This window comes from Pempheris klunzingeri, chromosome 5 (genome assembly GCF_042242105.1).
Source record: "Pempheris klunzingeri isolate RE-2024b chromosome 5, fPemKlu1.hap1, whole genome shotgun sequence".
Classification (NCBI taxonomy): Eukaryota; Metazoa; Chordata; class Actinopteri; order Acropomatiformes; family Pempheridae; genus Pempheris; species Pempheris klunzingeri.
The window spans coordinates 22,069,350-22,083,252 of NC_092016.1; the positions used below are offsets into that span (position 1 = coordinate 22,069,350).

Here is a 13,903-nt window from a genome sequence, read left to right on the forward strand (position 1 = left end):
CCCCCCTAAATCCCTGTACCACTCTTTTTCCTCCAGTATCTGTTTCATCTGAGCCACCTGTGCGTTTGCTGCTAATGACCGATGTATTCACTAAGCAGCCTTTAATCCTACTTGATACTTCATGCCTATTTGCAGAGTGCTGGCACAACAGCTGACAGAGGTATGAGTGTTAGCGTTACAATCCACAGAGACAGTCTGATGTGTGCGGGTCTGCAGCTCAGTGACTGCTGCTAAAGAGCTGTTTCTGTTCAGTGCAGACCAGTGAACTGATGAGAGGAAGAGCTGCCAGAGGCCGTCTTCGCCGCAGCCTCAAACACCACTGCAACACTTTTGATCAGGGGGTATTTGTTCCTTTAAGCTCTTTCTCTAACAGTCGGTGAAATCTGTCCCTGCAGCAGAAACCTGCTCTCCGTTCCCTCAGACCGACACCGAGCTGCAGCCACCTTGGCCATAGCAACTGGAATGAGGCAGGTTGAGGAGATGTGAGTGGTTTTATAAAGTATTTTTCAAGCCAGGAGAGCTCTGATTTCCTTTTCTCGGGCTGCTTAGATTGTTTTCCCCCTGCCACACAAGATTGATCCAATTTTCTGATTTCTTGTTTACCTCTAGCACGGTAATGGGGCTCTGTTTAATATTTTAGGGTAGGATAAAGCTTAAAGCAGCACAGCCAGGAAGAAAACACCAGTTTGCCCTTCGCATAGCAAGTATATAGTTTGACATTTTAGGCAAATTCACTAAATAATGAACAGCTTACATCTTTTTTTGTCCAACATCAACAATTTGTAGCCTGGAGTAGTTAACTTTGGACTGATTATAGCCGTATAATATATAATATATTTTCCTTTTAGTAAAGAAATTAAGCGTTTTCCAAAATGCCAAACTATTCCTTTAAAAAGCAGACACATAAGGGTGCTGCGCAGACATAAAACATCAGTGTCATTCTGTCTTTGCTGAGCAGGTGTGCTTGCAGACTCATTCTGTCTAGTTACCCCACAAAACATGAAGTTTAATGAGTTTAATGTGCCCCTCCCTCTATCCAGGAGAGGGGGAATTGTGTTAAACTCCAGTTGTTTGTGTCTGCAGCTTTGTGCAGTCATACGTGGCTCATTAACATGTTTTCAGGCTGTTAGTAATTGGGTGTTTGTGGCCTCGGCACATAATGTGTGAGACATAACGGTGTAAAAATAGTCCTGGATGTGAAAGGAACGTGGACGCTTTGTGGAGTCTGGCCTGGATATTTTTCAGGAATATGTTAAAAAGAAAGCAGCCCAGTGTACGTTGTGACAGAAACTCACCACGCGGGCCGGCTTTATTTCACTTGGTTCTGTCGCTGTTACCAGAGGATTGGACCACACATTCAGATTTCACCTGGAAAACACTCCCTGGACATCTGGCCGTCACATTCGAGGACCACCGTTTCCCAAAATTCCCTCAGCCCAGTAAAATGGCCAAACCTTTATGACTTGACTGATGCTCCGGGCACAGACACTGACCTGAAAACAGGTGCTTCTTCCAATTATTTTCAGAAAGAAAAAAAATAAGTCAGTGTATTGGGTCAGCGACAGGAGAAAAGACCTACTTTAGGTTATAAATGCAACAGGGAACACTCCCAGATCTGTGTCATGTACTCTAGGTGGAAATAGCACACAGCAGAGAGGGATCACCCTGCCTCCCCCTCTATCTGATCACAATGTTCTGGTCTGCCACTGCGGGAAATTGAAGTGGCTGATAACAGTTTCCATGCTGGAAAAGGGTCTCGTCTGTTTGGGGAGGGGGGGGGGGGGGGGGGGGGGGGGGGGCACAGTCGACTATTTCTCCCCACTGCAGGCTGCAAAAATGTGATAGGAATGTGTTATTCTGCAGCCAGAGAGCCCAGAGATGTTCAGATATGTCCAAAACAATTTACACATTCATTTTGAAGTTGGAGGGAGCATCTTGGGAAACAAACATCAATAACACAGGACCACCGTGGCTGACAACTCCAAGAAAACACTGAACGACGGGAGCAGCAGTACACCGATATGTCTAAACCTTTAGACTCTTTCTTATCCGGTGTTTGTTGTTCAGAACAGATACAGAGAGATAGGACAGGTTACTTGCATGTCTGTGGTCTGGAATCCAGCGGACGACCGTCTCTGTCTGCCATCTTTCCTGCCATCCTTGCTTCACTATATGTTATCTAGAAAAGCAGAAATGCCTCAAAAGTATACACTCTATGTTCAGAAAAGTAGCAAATGGCCTGATATGAATCACACCAGAGTTTACATCCTCTCCTTCAGCCCACAGCCATCTTTAGAAAACAATGTCAGTGTACAAAGCAGTAAGAAGTGAAGAGCGGGAGGCGTCTGTACCCCGAGCAGAAGGCAGAGTGTGTGTTTTCATGTGTGTGTGTGTGTGTCTGTGTGTGTGTGTGTGTGTGTAAAGCTCAGAAGGCACAGCTCTCAACCAGAAGATGTGTGCGACTAAAGAAAATGCAAAGGTAGCAGGTGTGTGTTGCCGATGGAGCAGCTGTAGGCGAGAGATGTCCAGCAGCGGGACAAGGCACGAAAGCATGAATGTGTCTCTGGGAGGAGGTGTGTGTGTGTGTGTGTGTGTGTGTGTGTGTGCGACAGAGAGAAAACACAAACAATACGTCCAGATTCACTGTTAAAATGAGCCCAGCTCAACACCAAAGCGTCCTCTAAAATGTTATGTGCAAAGTAGGATAAAAACATTGAAAGCAGAACAATGGTAAGACGAGACAGTCACATGTTACACAACAGCATCCAAAGATAATACAACGAACACACCAAGAGCACTGGTAACAGCATAGGAGGCACAGTTCCTCACATCGCCTGGTGGGGGCAGTATGACCCCCCCGACCCTCCTCACTATGTGTGTGTGCGTGTGTGTGTGTGTCAGCAATAGCGATGGTTTAACTAAATCTAAAAAATAAAACACTTGATCAGAATGAGCTGCGTACTGTCATGTGGTTAAATCCCTTAACTTTTAAGAACATTTCATGTGAAAGCACCATCTGCTGCAGGCACGCACAGCTCCTACACAGCTTCTCTTCACAGACTCCGCTAGCTTTCTTATCGCTTTATGGGAGCAAGTTAGGAGTCTATGAGTGACTAAAACAACACAGAAAATTATTGGTGTTCTGGTAAACTCTGTAACTAATGTGGTTTAGTTTTAGAGAAGCAATAAAGCCCCCCCCCAAAAAAACATCTTTTCTGATTTTGACTCTTTGACTTTGGGATCCTACATGAAAATGTAATTTTTTGACAAAGTTGCAACAGTTTGGGGGAATTTCTATCAAGATACTTATGTTTTTTCTTTGTTTTTGTGTGTGCTCTTCATGGTGGTCTGTAGTGGGTGTGGTTCAATTGGAAAACAGCGATGTTGCGTATTTGAATCAAAATCTGATAACATTTGGTGTGCTACCAGGACACTGTCAATCAACGTGTTGATGTGTTAAACTGTTTTTTTCTCCAAACTTAATGTGCCCTGTGGAGTTTCTGTGTACATTCACTTTTACTCCCCAAAATGCCTTGTGCGTTTTCCTTGAGCTCTAACAAATGTGTTGAATGCACATGAAACATTTACAAAGCAGATTTTTTTTTAGAAAATATGTTAAATCCTGCACTGTTTACATCTTTTCTTCTTCTCTGCCTTTGTTGGTGCATGACCGTGTTTCTTGGCACACTGCTGCCACCTTTAGATGTGAAACCAGTGTCTGGAAAGAGTGCTGCGTACATGTACATGTGAATGTGAATGTGAATGCTTGTGCACATGGATGAGAACAAACAAAACAGGGAGCCACACGTAAAAACATTAGTCCACAGTGCTACTACTGGTCAAAAACTCCACAGGGTACAGTTTGGAGTAAAGGGGCAGTAAAAATATGACTTAATCACACGTTAAACACAAGTTATTCAATCACCACTTGTGTAGGAATTGTGAGTGCTTCCACATCAGCTACCAGCTGCTTCTTAATAAACACATCTTTGGGTGGATTTAACGCCTGAGCTACAACCAAATACTTTTATTTTCCTTCCTCTCTGTGGCACACATCGATACAGTCTAGCAGCAACTCCATGACTGATATTTGTTTGGAGGCTATAAATGTTTAAATGGATATTATTTGATGATACCAAGTCATGATAAAAAACATTAATGTGCCACCTGGGTGAGGAAGAAAATCTAATGTGAGCCAGCAGGATAAATCCAGCCAGAGTGTAAAACTCAAAGCTAAACAGTACATCTAACTAATGAATGCAGCTGCAGTCTGCAGGGGGATATGCCATCATTGTGAAAATCAGAACAGGAAGTGCAGTTTATGTGGTACGGAAGTGAAGTCTAAGGCGTCTGGTGGCTCCACCCCCTCCAGACAAGTTTTAATTGGCTGAGCAGGGACTAGGGCTAGTGGTTAATGAAGCCAAGCTGCTGACAGCTTAAAGAAGTCCCAGATCCAGAGGGGTTTTCTTTCACCCCTTCATCTGGGGCGAAATGCCCCAGCCAGTCTCTAACTCTACTGGGATGCAGGAGTCAGGTTGGAGTTTTAACGTGTGTGAAAGGGAAAAGTCCAGTCCCAGTACAACTTGTGTAGAAGCGCGAGTGAGTTTTCTGCATATAAACAACAGTGAACTTTCCATCTTTAAAAACACTGGAGCAAATGATGCCTTTCTCATGCCGGCTTTGTCAGACTGGTTCTTCGTGCCCCGGCTCTCTGTTTCCAGTCATCCTCTCCCAAAATAGACCCTGACAGACCACATGGGGATTAAACTCCGGTCCAGAAACCAGCGTGCCTCCATCCAAACATGAAATCCCAGGAGATGGACTTTTGGCCTCATTAGAGTCTCATGCAGTCACACCAATGCTCCCCTAGAACACTCCCCGTGTTTGGATGTGAATACAGACTGTGGCAGGGCCTGCAGTCGCTGTCTCTGCAGAAGCTGAAGCTCATGCTAGTGCTGCAGGAAACTTTATGAGTCAGAAAGGCCAAAAGGCAAAAGTCTTGATCTTGTTTCTGTGAGTCCGCTGCAAGGTGTCGAGAACTTGCTGAGCCTGGTAAAGACCCGGGGGTTTAGAGGAGAGTCATACAATATAAACTCACAGCAATCACCTATCGTCTCATAGCCAACAGTTTTACAACCCATCACAGCCAGACAGGGTCCTTGTAACAGGGTCTTGTGAGGCAGAACTCATAAAAAGGAGTTATGACGGTGAGAAGTATAGGATTTGAGAGGAACAGTTCTTTCTCAAGGGAGTCATGGCCCACTGTTCTGGAAGAAATGGAAAATTAGTCCTCCAGTCTCAAAATGTTCAACAGCACAATGACTTCTGAGAGCTCAGCAGTCTGTGTCCGTGCTGTCAAGCTTGTCTGCGGGCCTACAGTACAGTGCAGCCCTACGTTTGTGCTGTACAGTCAGAAACCACATGGCTGTAGAACAGTAGTCTAGATGCTGCTGTTTCTGTGGCCTTTTCAGTATGTAGTTCACTGTATCCCCGTTAATGGATGAGGATCAGACACTCGTCCAGGGTGAACGTTTCCACTGGATTGAGTTCAGAAGTGGGACATCTGCCTGCGAGATCTTTCCCTCTCCGGCTCTCTGTGCTGCACACAGTCAAAGTCGGTATTTGCGGGGCCCAGACCTCACTCGTTTTTCACTCCTGAGTTGAAGCTGCCCCTCGGACAGAGATCTGTGGTCTTATCTTTCAGTCGCTACACTGGCTGACCTTGAAAAAGGCCGATTGCTTTATTGGTCGAATTTAAGGCTCAATTCCCACTCTTAGGTCAGTCCTGAGTGAGCAGAGCTACATTTGGATCTACGCGGTCCCTGTTCACGGTTCCCAAGAGTTTACACCAAGTTCCCCAATCAGAGCCTTGACTGCTGTGCAACCTCCAAAATACGCGTGAAAGTGCGTGGAACAACACTTTGTCTTGCCTTCTGTAAGCATTCGGTTTACTGGGAACCCAAACTGGAGCAGATAGGTGAAAGTGAGAATATCTAACACATTGTAAGCAGCTTAAATAGTGTCTGTTGGGAGTACTAGTGTTGGAGCATTAGGTACGCAGGGTGATTTGCTGGTTATTTCCCAGGGAAAACAGTGATTTTGCCAGCCTTGGCCAGCCGCTGGATGATCTGGGCTTCGTAGTCTGCGTCGTGGACGCCGGTCTTCCTGAACTCTCCGGAGTAGCGGTTCTGCTCCCAGTAGTGGTGCCAGTTTCCCCGGCTGTCTGCCCCGAACCCAAACACATTCACCTGCAGGAGAGTCAAAGAGCGAGTGTGAGATTATACACGTATGTATTTCTTCAGGATGGATATGATGAAGTGCAGTTTCAGCATGACGCAGGTAGTAACAGCATGCGGTTCTGTGAAAGCAGAGAGACAACGAGACGGAAAATGACCTCATCGCAGACGTGCAGGGCAAAGAACAGCACTAGCATGCCAGTGGAGGGGTAGCGCCCGTGGTGTCTGGTCCAACGGTCATGGATGTATTTAAAGAATGCCGGGTTGAAGATCTGGACCTGGGTGGTGGACAGAGACACACAGAAAGGAAAATATTGTAAGTTACTGTGTACCTGCTGGAAATCTAAACAGAGAATCAAGCCCAAAGTCCTACATGGAAAGTAGAAGGAGAAGATAGTGTATCTGTACAAAGGAAAGCATTTCACACGGTTGTTTTTCTGCATTGTGTCACATTCAGAAAGATCCACAAAATGCGGATTTGTTTCAGATCTAAAGCTTTCACTCAGTTGATTCATACAACAATACAGAAAAGTTAACCTCATGCATATCATAGCTGCTGCATATTCCAAAGGTCCAACTGAACAAGAAAAGATTTTGCCGAGTTAAATTTTAATACTCCCTGAGGTTGTGATTGCTGTGAAAGATTAAAAGCACTGTTAACCGAATGAATAGTAATTACAAATTTATCATCTACCTCCAGGTGATGCTCAGACCTAACAAACAGGGCTTTAGGCTGCTTAAAGCTCCCCGGTGGAGGAGTAAATCTTATAAATCTATATTTCTGGGCCAGATCCAGAGACACTGTAAAAACCGTGTCTCTGACCAGGCAAAGATATTCACAAAGTCTTCACGTGCCGGGGATTAGTTTGAGTTTATTTATTTTCACGGATTAAAGAGCGAGCAGAAGATTATTTAAAACAAAGGAAAGGTTTATAATCTAACTGTAATCCTTCATCAACAATGGGAAGGGGAGGATATAATTGCAGCAAAGCGGGGTCACTCTTTGTGTGTGCGTGTAGCTGCACATGTGCAAGTCTTGGAATATTACTGCGAGTGTGAGCAAACGGCCAAAAGTAACTGAGCGTTGGAAATACAAACCTTGTCCTTATCTACGCGGAGGAACTGCTTCACTGGAGCGTACGTACTGGGGTGGGGGGGAGAGGGGGAGAGAGAGAGCGAGGGGGAAAAATTGATTAAACACATTCAGTCAGCACTTTATGTGATTGCTGTAGCTATGAATTCTGGATGATCGACAGTTGACAGATCGTTGCGGCCCGGCTCTGGGTTCTCACAACTGTACTCTGTGTGTGTATGTGTGCATACTTGTGTGTGTGTGTGTGTGCATGTGTGTATGTGTGCGTATGAAATAAAGTGTATTTATGCCCCAAAACTATACTTAATATGTGTCTGTGTGCCTTAAAGTCAAATGATGGATGCCTGCGTTTAACCGTGCCTGCTCCGTGTCCACTATATGTCCAGAATTAATTATGTTTGTGTGCACTCATGCATGTGGTAATCCCTGCTTATCCATATCTGTGTGTGTGTGTTTCCCTGCTTATGCATATCTGTGTGAGTGTGTGTGTTTCTTCTTACAATCGAATCTGGCCTGTGGACAGAGCACTGGTGATCCACACAAGATCAAGCGTTTTGAAGGGGACCAGGACGAAGCTGACGTTTGCCGCCAGGTTCTTGGCGCTCTCCGGGTACATGAAGTGGTGAGTGGTGTGGCTGCCAGCGTCTTCTTCGTAGCCCACCGTGGGGGCCAGGTTTATCCTAGGAGCAAGAGAGGAACAGCATATCAAATGTACGTCTTCAGCTCAAACTTTGCTGGTTCTCAACGTTAGATGCCTCTGGGATCGTCTGTAAATAAACTGTAAATAGATGCCTAAAAAACTGTTTCGCAGGGATTTTAAAGCATTCGTTCCAGGAAATGAGAAGATCACTAGTTTCATTCATTGATTTTTCTGGCCACATGGAAGCAGCACAGCAAGCTGCAAACAAAAAACTGACTTGAATGTGTTGACAAATAGTGGCTTATGCACACATCCAGCATGCACAGACCAGCGTTAGCATTTATTTGGAGTCGTGGGCCACCGGACAAATGTAAGTTCAATAATCACCGTCCTTAAGCTCTGTTTCGGTCTCGTCCAGCTCCTCAGGGAAATATCTGGCTCTTTAGCTGCCTAATGCTCCACTACAGTTTGTTCAACACGAACCGTGTGTGTCTGCCGCTTGGTGCTGGACAGGTAGCATACTGTAGTGAGTAGCTGTCACTGAAATCAGCCTGCTGGAAACAGTACTCATGAGAGTGGTCAGAGAGAACCAAAACAGTAATGTTACGGGCCATAAATCCAAAATAATTAGTTGAAAGGTACTAGAATGATTCTCAAAGATTTTCCTATCTTTTATATCTCATATAAATAGTATTTCCAAAATGTACGTCCCCTAAAACCACAGATTGTACAAATTAAACAGATGAGATACACATTGCCAATTAGTTGTTCAAGTTGTTCAAGTTGTTTTCAGTGTACTGAACTGAATTATGGGATGATGGCAAATGTTATAGCACAATGTAACACTGATTCAATAATGTCAGTTACACAGTAACTAAAATTTGGTGGCGTTCGCCAGCATTAGCCACCATAAGCTACTGACCGTACCAGACTGAGTAAGACTGCAAAATGAATTCAACATTCAACAACATTTTAGTTACACAGTCTCTCTTTAAGTGAAGCTCCATGGTTAGTGAGAGGTATGATAACTGGCAGGAAAACATTACAGTAGTTTGTTGTGGCCGTGCATGATGGATCCTTACTTTCATGTGGTTCAGACCAACATCTCAACATGTCATTAAATAAAACCACATTTGTCAAAACAGGCATAGTTTGTCACACACACTATTGTGTAAATGTTCTGCTGCTGCTTCAAAGTTGTACGTTCTGACGCAGACGACATTTTTCGGAGTCGTTTGTTTGCTTGTGGTTCGTCTCAGTGTTTTAACAGCTCTCATGACAAGGACTTTCCAGCAGCACACAGTATTATATAATATGAATATTTTTGTCCAGTGTAAACTTCACTCAGACAGTGACTGAACATCTCAGCTCGATCTGCGTACTTCAGACTTTTGCTGCATCTACAGTAGATGTGACTCACTGTCTGGAGGAGTGAGCTGTTTATGTTAACACAAAGTTGCAACTGAAAAAAAACAAAAAAAAGGCCACTGAGTGCGCGCCTACCCATATGTCTGTGAACAAAACAGATGTTTGTTCAGATAGGAGGAGTGAAAATGGCAGATAGACAGGAGGTGGGTGGTGGTGGTGGCCAAAGTGAGCGGGCCTGTTGCGGGCCAAAAGTGATTTTAAAAACAAATGAAAATCAAACTGCGGCAGTGAGAAAGCACAACGGGAGATGGAAATGAGAGGCAGCCTACACAGGTCTACTGAGAGTGCAGCGCTAATGGATTCTAATGCCTTTAGCACACAGAAACACAAAATACTAGTCATTCCTGCTGAGGCTTTCATGCCACAAGCACGTGGCCACGGCACACACGCGCTGCAGGAAACAACATATAGCTGTGTGTTCATGCCAACTGACAACAATCAGGCTCTGTGATCCATCACTGCTGCACGAAAACAACCGGGGGAACAGATCGAGACAAAAGGATTTATGTTCCTCTGCATGGGTGTGTATGTGAGGGACGCAATCTATACATTTCAGCTTCTTAGGATATAAAGCTCTCTGTGGTGACCTCACATGAGTCAGGTGACCTCTCCGTCAACCAATAGGAGAGCTCAATAGAGGGCAGCATTAAAGTCTGAGATTAAATATAGAATTAGAAACACTCATCAGCTGTCTGCTTCTTTATAGTACTTCTGCTAGCAGACTGACAATCTTGCATGATGTAACTTTAATGACACGTACTATGCAGTGTGATGTTATAGTGCTCTCCTCGCATGAACTCTCTCTGCACGCCCTCTCTCCAGCTGTCTCCGTCCTCCTCTTCCTCCTCTCTGTTGTTTGGATCGCCATCTTGGCGTCTTATCTCAGAATCTTTTACTCGCTCTATCTATAACGCATCCCTGCATCCCCCCATCCTTCTCACCTCATGATGTAGTTGTGTCCATCAATGGTCGCCCCATATCCGGCCCCCCGGAGGTTTCCGGAGTTCCCCACCACGGCGCAGCGCAGGCAGCGCCCTGGATCCCACGAGCCGTACGGCGACCTTCCGGGAATCACCTGTGATAGACAGCCATGATCAAATCAAGCAAGAAATGAAATGGGACACTAGCGCTAGAACGGCAAATGACATGAAATGATATAACCTGCAGCTCAGATCTGATTGTAAAAATACATCCTGCTTTCAATACGGAAAAGAAAAACACACGAGCCCCTTCTGACCTCAGGGAGACAGACTGAGATATTTAAACATAAAGTGTTACTGAGAGTCAGAATGAAAAAAAAAAAGGATATAGAAGGAATGAGCTGGGTCCCACTGATAGGCCTAATATCTACAAAGACAATCTATCCCCCTCAGCCTTTGCTTGAGAAGTAAGTAATGTGAAGTAATGACTTGAATGGCTGATTTGAATGTACCACGGTAATGGAACGATGAATTAATAATATAAAATACCTGGAACAACCTCAGCAGCACCTGCTGGATGCTGTGGGGCTTAAACTGGGGCTGTAACATCTAGAGAGAAAAGAGAAAGTGTGGTTAGGATGTGCAGCTTCTCCTCTGCAGACAAACTGGATATGACAACAGACTTTATATTTAGTTACTTTCTGTGTGCCCACGTACGTGTGTATGCATGCACTTGCCAGCATTCATGTGCAAATAAGCAGGTGCCCCGTGTGTGTGTGTGTGTGTGTGTGTGTGTGTGTGTGTGTGTGTTTAGGTAACAGCCATGTGTCAGACTGACAGGATGCAGTCAGACTGGGCGAGCTGTGGTCAGAGGAGCAGAGGCATTTCTGTCCACATGTCAAAAACAAGCTGCATAAAAAAAATTATTTAAAAAAACAGAAGGCAGAGGAAGAAGAGATGGAAAAAGGCAAGAAGAGTGCAAACACCTTGTAAACCTTTCACTCCCACCAAATGTTGTGACTTTTTTCCAGACTATTTGTGTCTGAAAGAGTCTGTGTATTACTCCTAAACAGTTTCTTACAATGTTCGCCGCCAACAGCATCAAGATGCCCAAAGGACCTACAGTTCGACTCGGAGTGATAAACAAAAGTGACAGCAGAGATGATAACAAGCATCTCCTGTCTGGCTGAGCCAAAGACGACCAGAATAAATAGAGTGTGGATGAAAAAGTATGTGTTGCATGTAAAGAGGGAGGAAGCCGAAAGAAGGAGGGGAGTTTAACGAGCAGAAGATAAAAATTGAGAGAAAGATGAAGAGGGGAGGAAGGTGATCCTGTAGGTGGTTTTGATAACTATGTAAGTGAATGTCGAGACTTGATCTTAACATGGATTATATGAATGTGAAGCTTTTTGTTTTCTGTGTAAGAAAACATATTCAGGATTACCTTGAAAGTGACCTAAGTGCACTTTTGAGTTTTCTGTTTGAAAACATGAAATACCATGAATGTGCTTCAGCTTGAATAGAATCCATTAAAATGTTAATAGCTCAGCTAACCCAGGCCTAGCAAATAAAGAACACAATTCTGTCAGAGTGGTGTACAGCAATAATAAAGCCCAGTATGGAGCTGTAAGAGATTAAAACCTCTGTAAAGAGGTAAGACAAAATAATAAATTGACAAAAACGAATAAAAAAATGACAAAAATAAATGGTAAAACATAATCTTGATATTATCTTTATTTATAATATTACATTGTTTAGGGGAATTTTATTTAGGTTGCATTTTTTTTATCACACTGATGCAAGTTCAAGTGTTCCGATCAGGTTGGTTTTAATTAGTTATTTGATGCTATAAAAAAGTGCCAGTGGTTCACACCACCATTAAGGCTTATACGTGTGTTCGATTCCAGCCCGAGGCACTTTGCTGCATGTCATCCCCCTCTCTCTCACCCATTTCCGAAACCCTATACACTTTCTAATCAAGCCGACTGTGGCCAAAAAACCTTTAAAAAGAAAAAGTGCTGAACGTCATGACTGACCCCAAGTCTGACCCGTATTTAGATCAGCTGTGTGCATTTGAAGCACCCATTTTAACAGGGATGCCACCTGCACACAGCAAGTATTGTTTTGTTGTTTTTATTTATTTTTTGTGTGTTTGAGGTTTTGTATCATCTAAAATAACTATTATTATTATTGTGGCCTCCAATGAATATTGAACAGTTGCACAGAAATATAGTTCAGCTTGCAGATGTTCGCTCCAAACAAGCAACCATTTCTCTAGACAGTGATTTTCCTTTGTCCAACACTTCCCATCAGCCTCAGCTACACTGTGTTCAGAGCTGATTAATAAACGTAGGATGTGACGTAAGATGGTGAACACGGTGAACGGCGTACCTGCTTAACACCAGCATGTTAGCATAGTCACTGTGTGTATGTAGCGTTTAGCCCAAAGCTCCACTGTGTCAAAACACAGCCTCTCAGACTCTAGACTCTTTAAGGAGTTTTGTGTTCAACTTCTGAAATCCCCATTAGATAACTTGCTGAAAAGATTCTAAATACTAAAGGGAATTTGCACTAAAAAGACTTCATCAACTCGGATGGTTAAAGCTTCATATTAGCTTCAGAAATATATTATTGCACAGAACGAGGGCCGTGGATTCATTCCCTCGTCACTTACACTGGAAGTGCATTAGTGAGGGATCTTTTGATGGCCTGTGGGAACGTGGGGAGAGACTATGGTAAGCATACAATATCTCAGTATTTAAATTTAAAAAAAGATAAACTTGAAAAAATGGTGAAGCTATCCTTTAACACCAGTGCTTTGTAGGGCTGACACCGGTCACTTTAGATGGTCAGAGAGCTTGTGTTCTTTCAGGCATGAAATAATGTGAAGCCCTGTGTTCACAGTCAGGAGTAAAAACACGTTTTGGCTTTGTCTTTGAATTTAAATGTGAAGCAACGCTTTTTTTAAATGTTTTTTTCTTTTTGTAATCATGGTTTTGAACTGATTCATTGTGGGATATAAAGAGAAAAGATGACAGCACTTTACAAATAGAAGTCCGATTTGAAAAAACAAAAGTCTTGTTCCAATTTTAGCGTCTGCCAAACCACGCGGGCAAATGTGCATTCATGCGTGTAAAGAGAAAGTGAGCACCTGCACACACACACACACACACAAAAAAAAAATCCCCAAACACAAAAATGCGCACACACAAAAGTTCCATCAGGATACTGGCAGCTACTACATGGCTGTTCCTCTCCATAACCATCTTCTCCTTTCTGTCTTCCTCCCTCCCACACAGTAATCTTCATTTTCATACTCCTTTGTCACCACTTCCTTTTCACCCACCATTGGCCTTAATTCGCCTTTTTTCAACACAGATTTCATTTGCTTACAATTTCATTCACACATCCTCTCCAGCACTCTCCTTGCCCTCATGTCTAATTCCTTCTCTTTAATTTCCCTTGCTCCCTCTTTGTCTCTCCCCCTCCTCTTGTCTTTGTTCATCTCTTCGTCTCTCCGGGACGCCTGTGCACCACGCAGCTCATCAGTGCTGATCAGAGACCAGGGAATCTTTCTTTTCCTCTC

The 13,903-nt window shown here is 43.8% G+C and overlaps 1 protein-coding gene across 1 annotated transcript in view; it reads right to left on the reverse strand.

Annotated features, from left to right (window-relative positions):
• Positions 1–5,874: 5,874 nt before the first annotated feature.
• Positions 5,875–13,903, reverse strand: part of st3gal2 (ST3 beta-galactoside alpha-2,3-sialyltransferase 2) — a 29,808-nt gene continuing 21,779 nt past the window's right edge. The window contains exons 3-8 of the mRNA XM_070830573.1: positions 10,867–10,926; positions 10,339–10,472; positions 7,830–8,009; positions 7,335–7,380; positions 6,395–6,514; positions 5,875–6,248 (exon numbers count right to left, since the gene is read on the reverse strand). Of these exons, the coding sequence (XP_070686674.1) occupies positions 6,075–6,248; positions 6,395–6,514; positions 7,335–7,380; positions 7,830–8,009; positions 10,339–10,472; positions 10,867–10,926 (714 nt within the window). The 3' untranslated portion in view covers positions 5,875–6,074. The remainder of the gene's footprint in view (positions 6,249–6,394; positions 6,515–7,334; positions 7,381–7,829; positions 8,010–10,338; positions 10,473–10,866; positions 10,927–13,903) is intronic.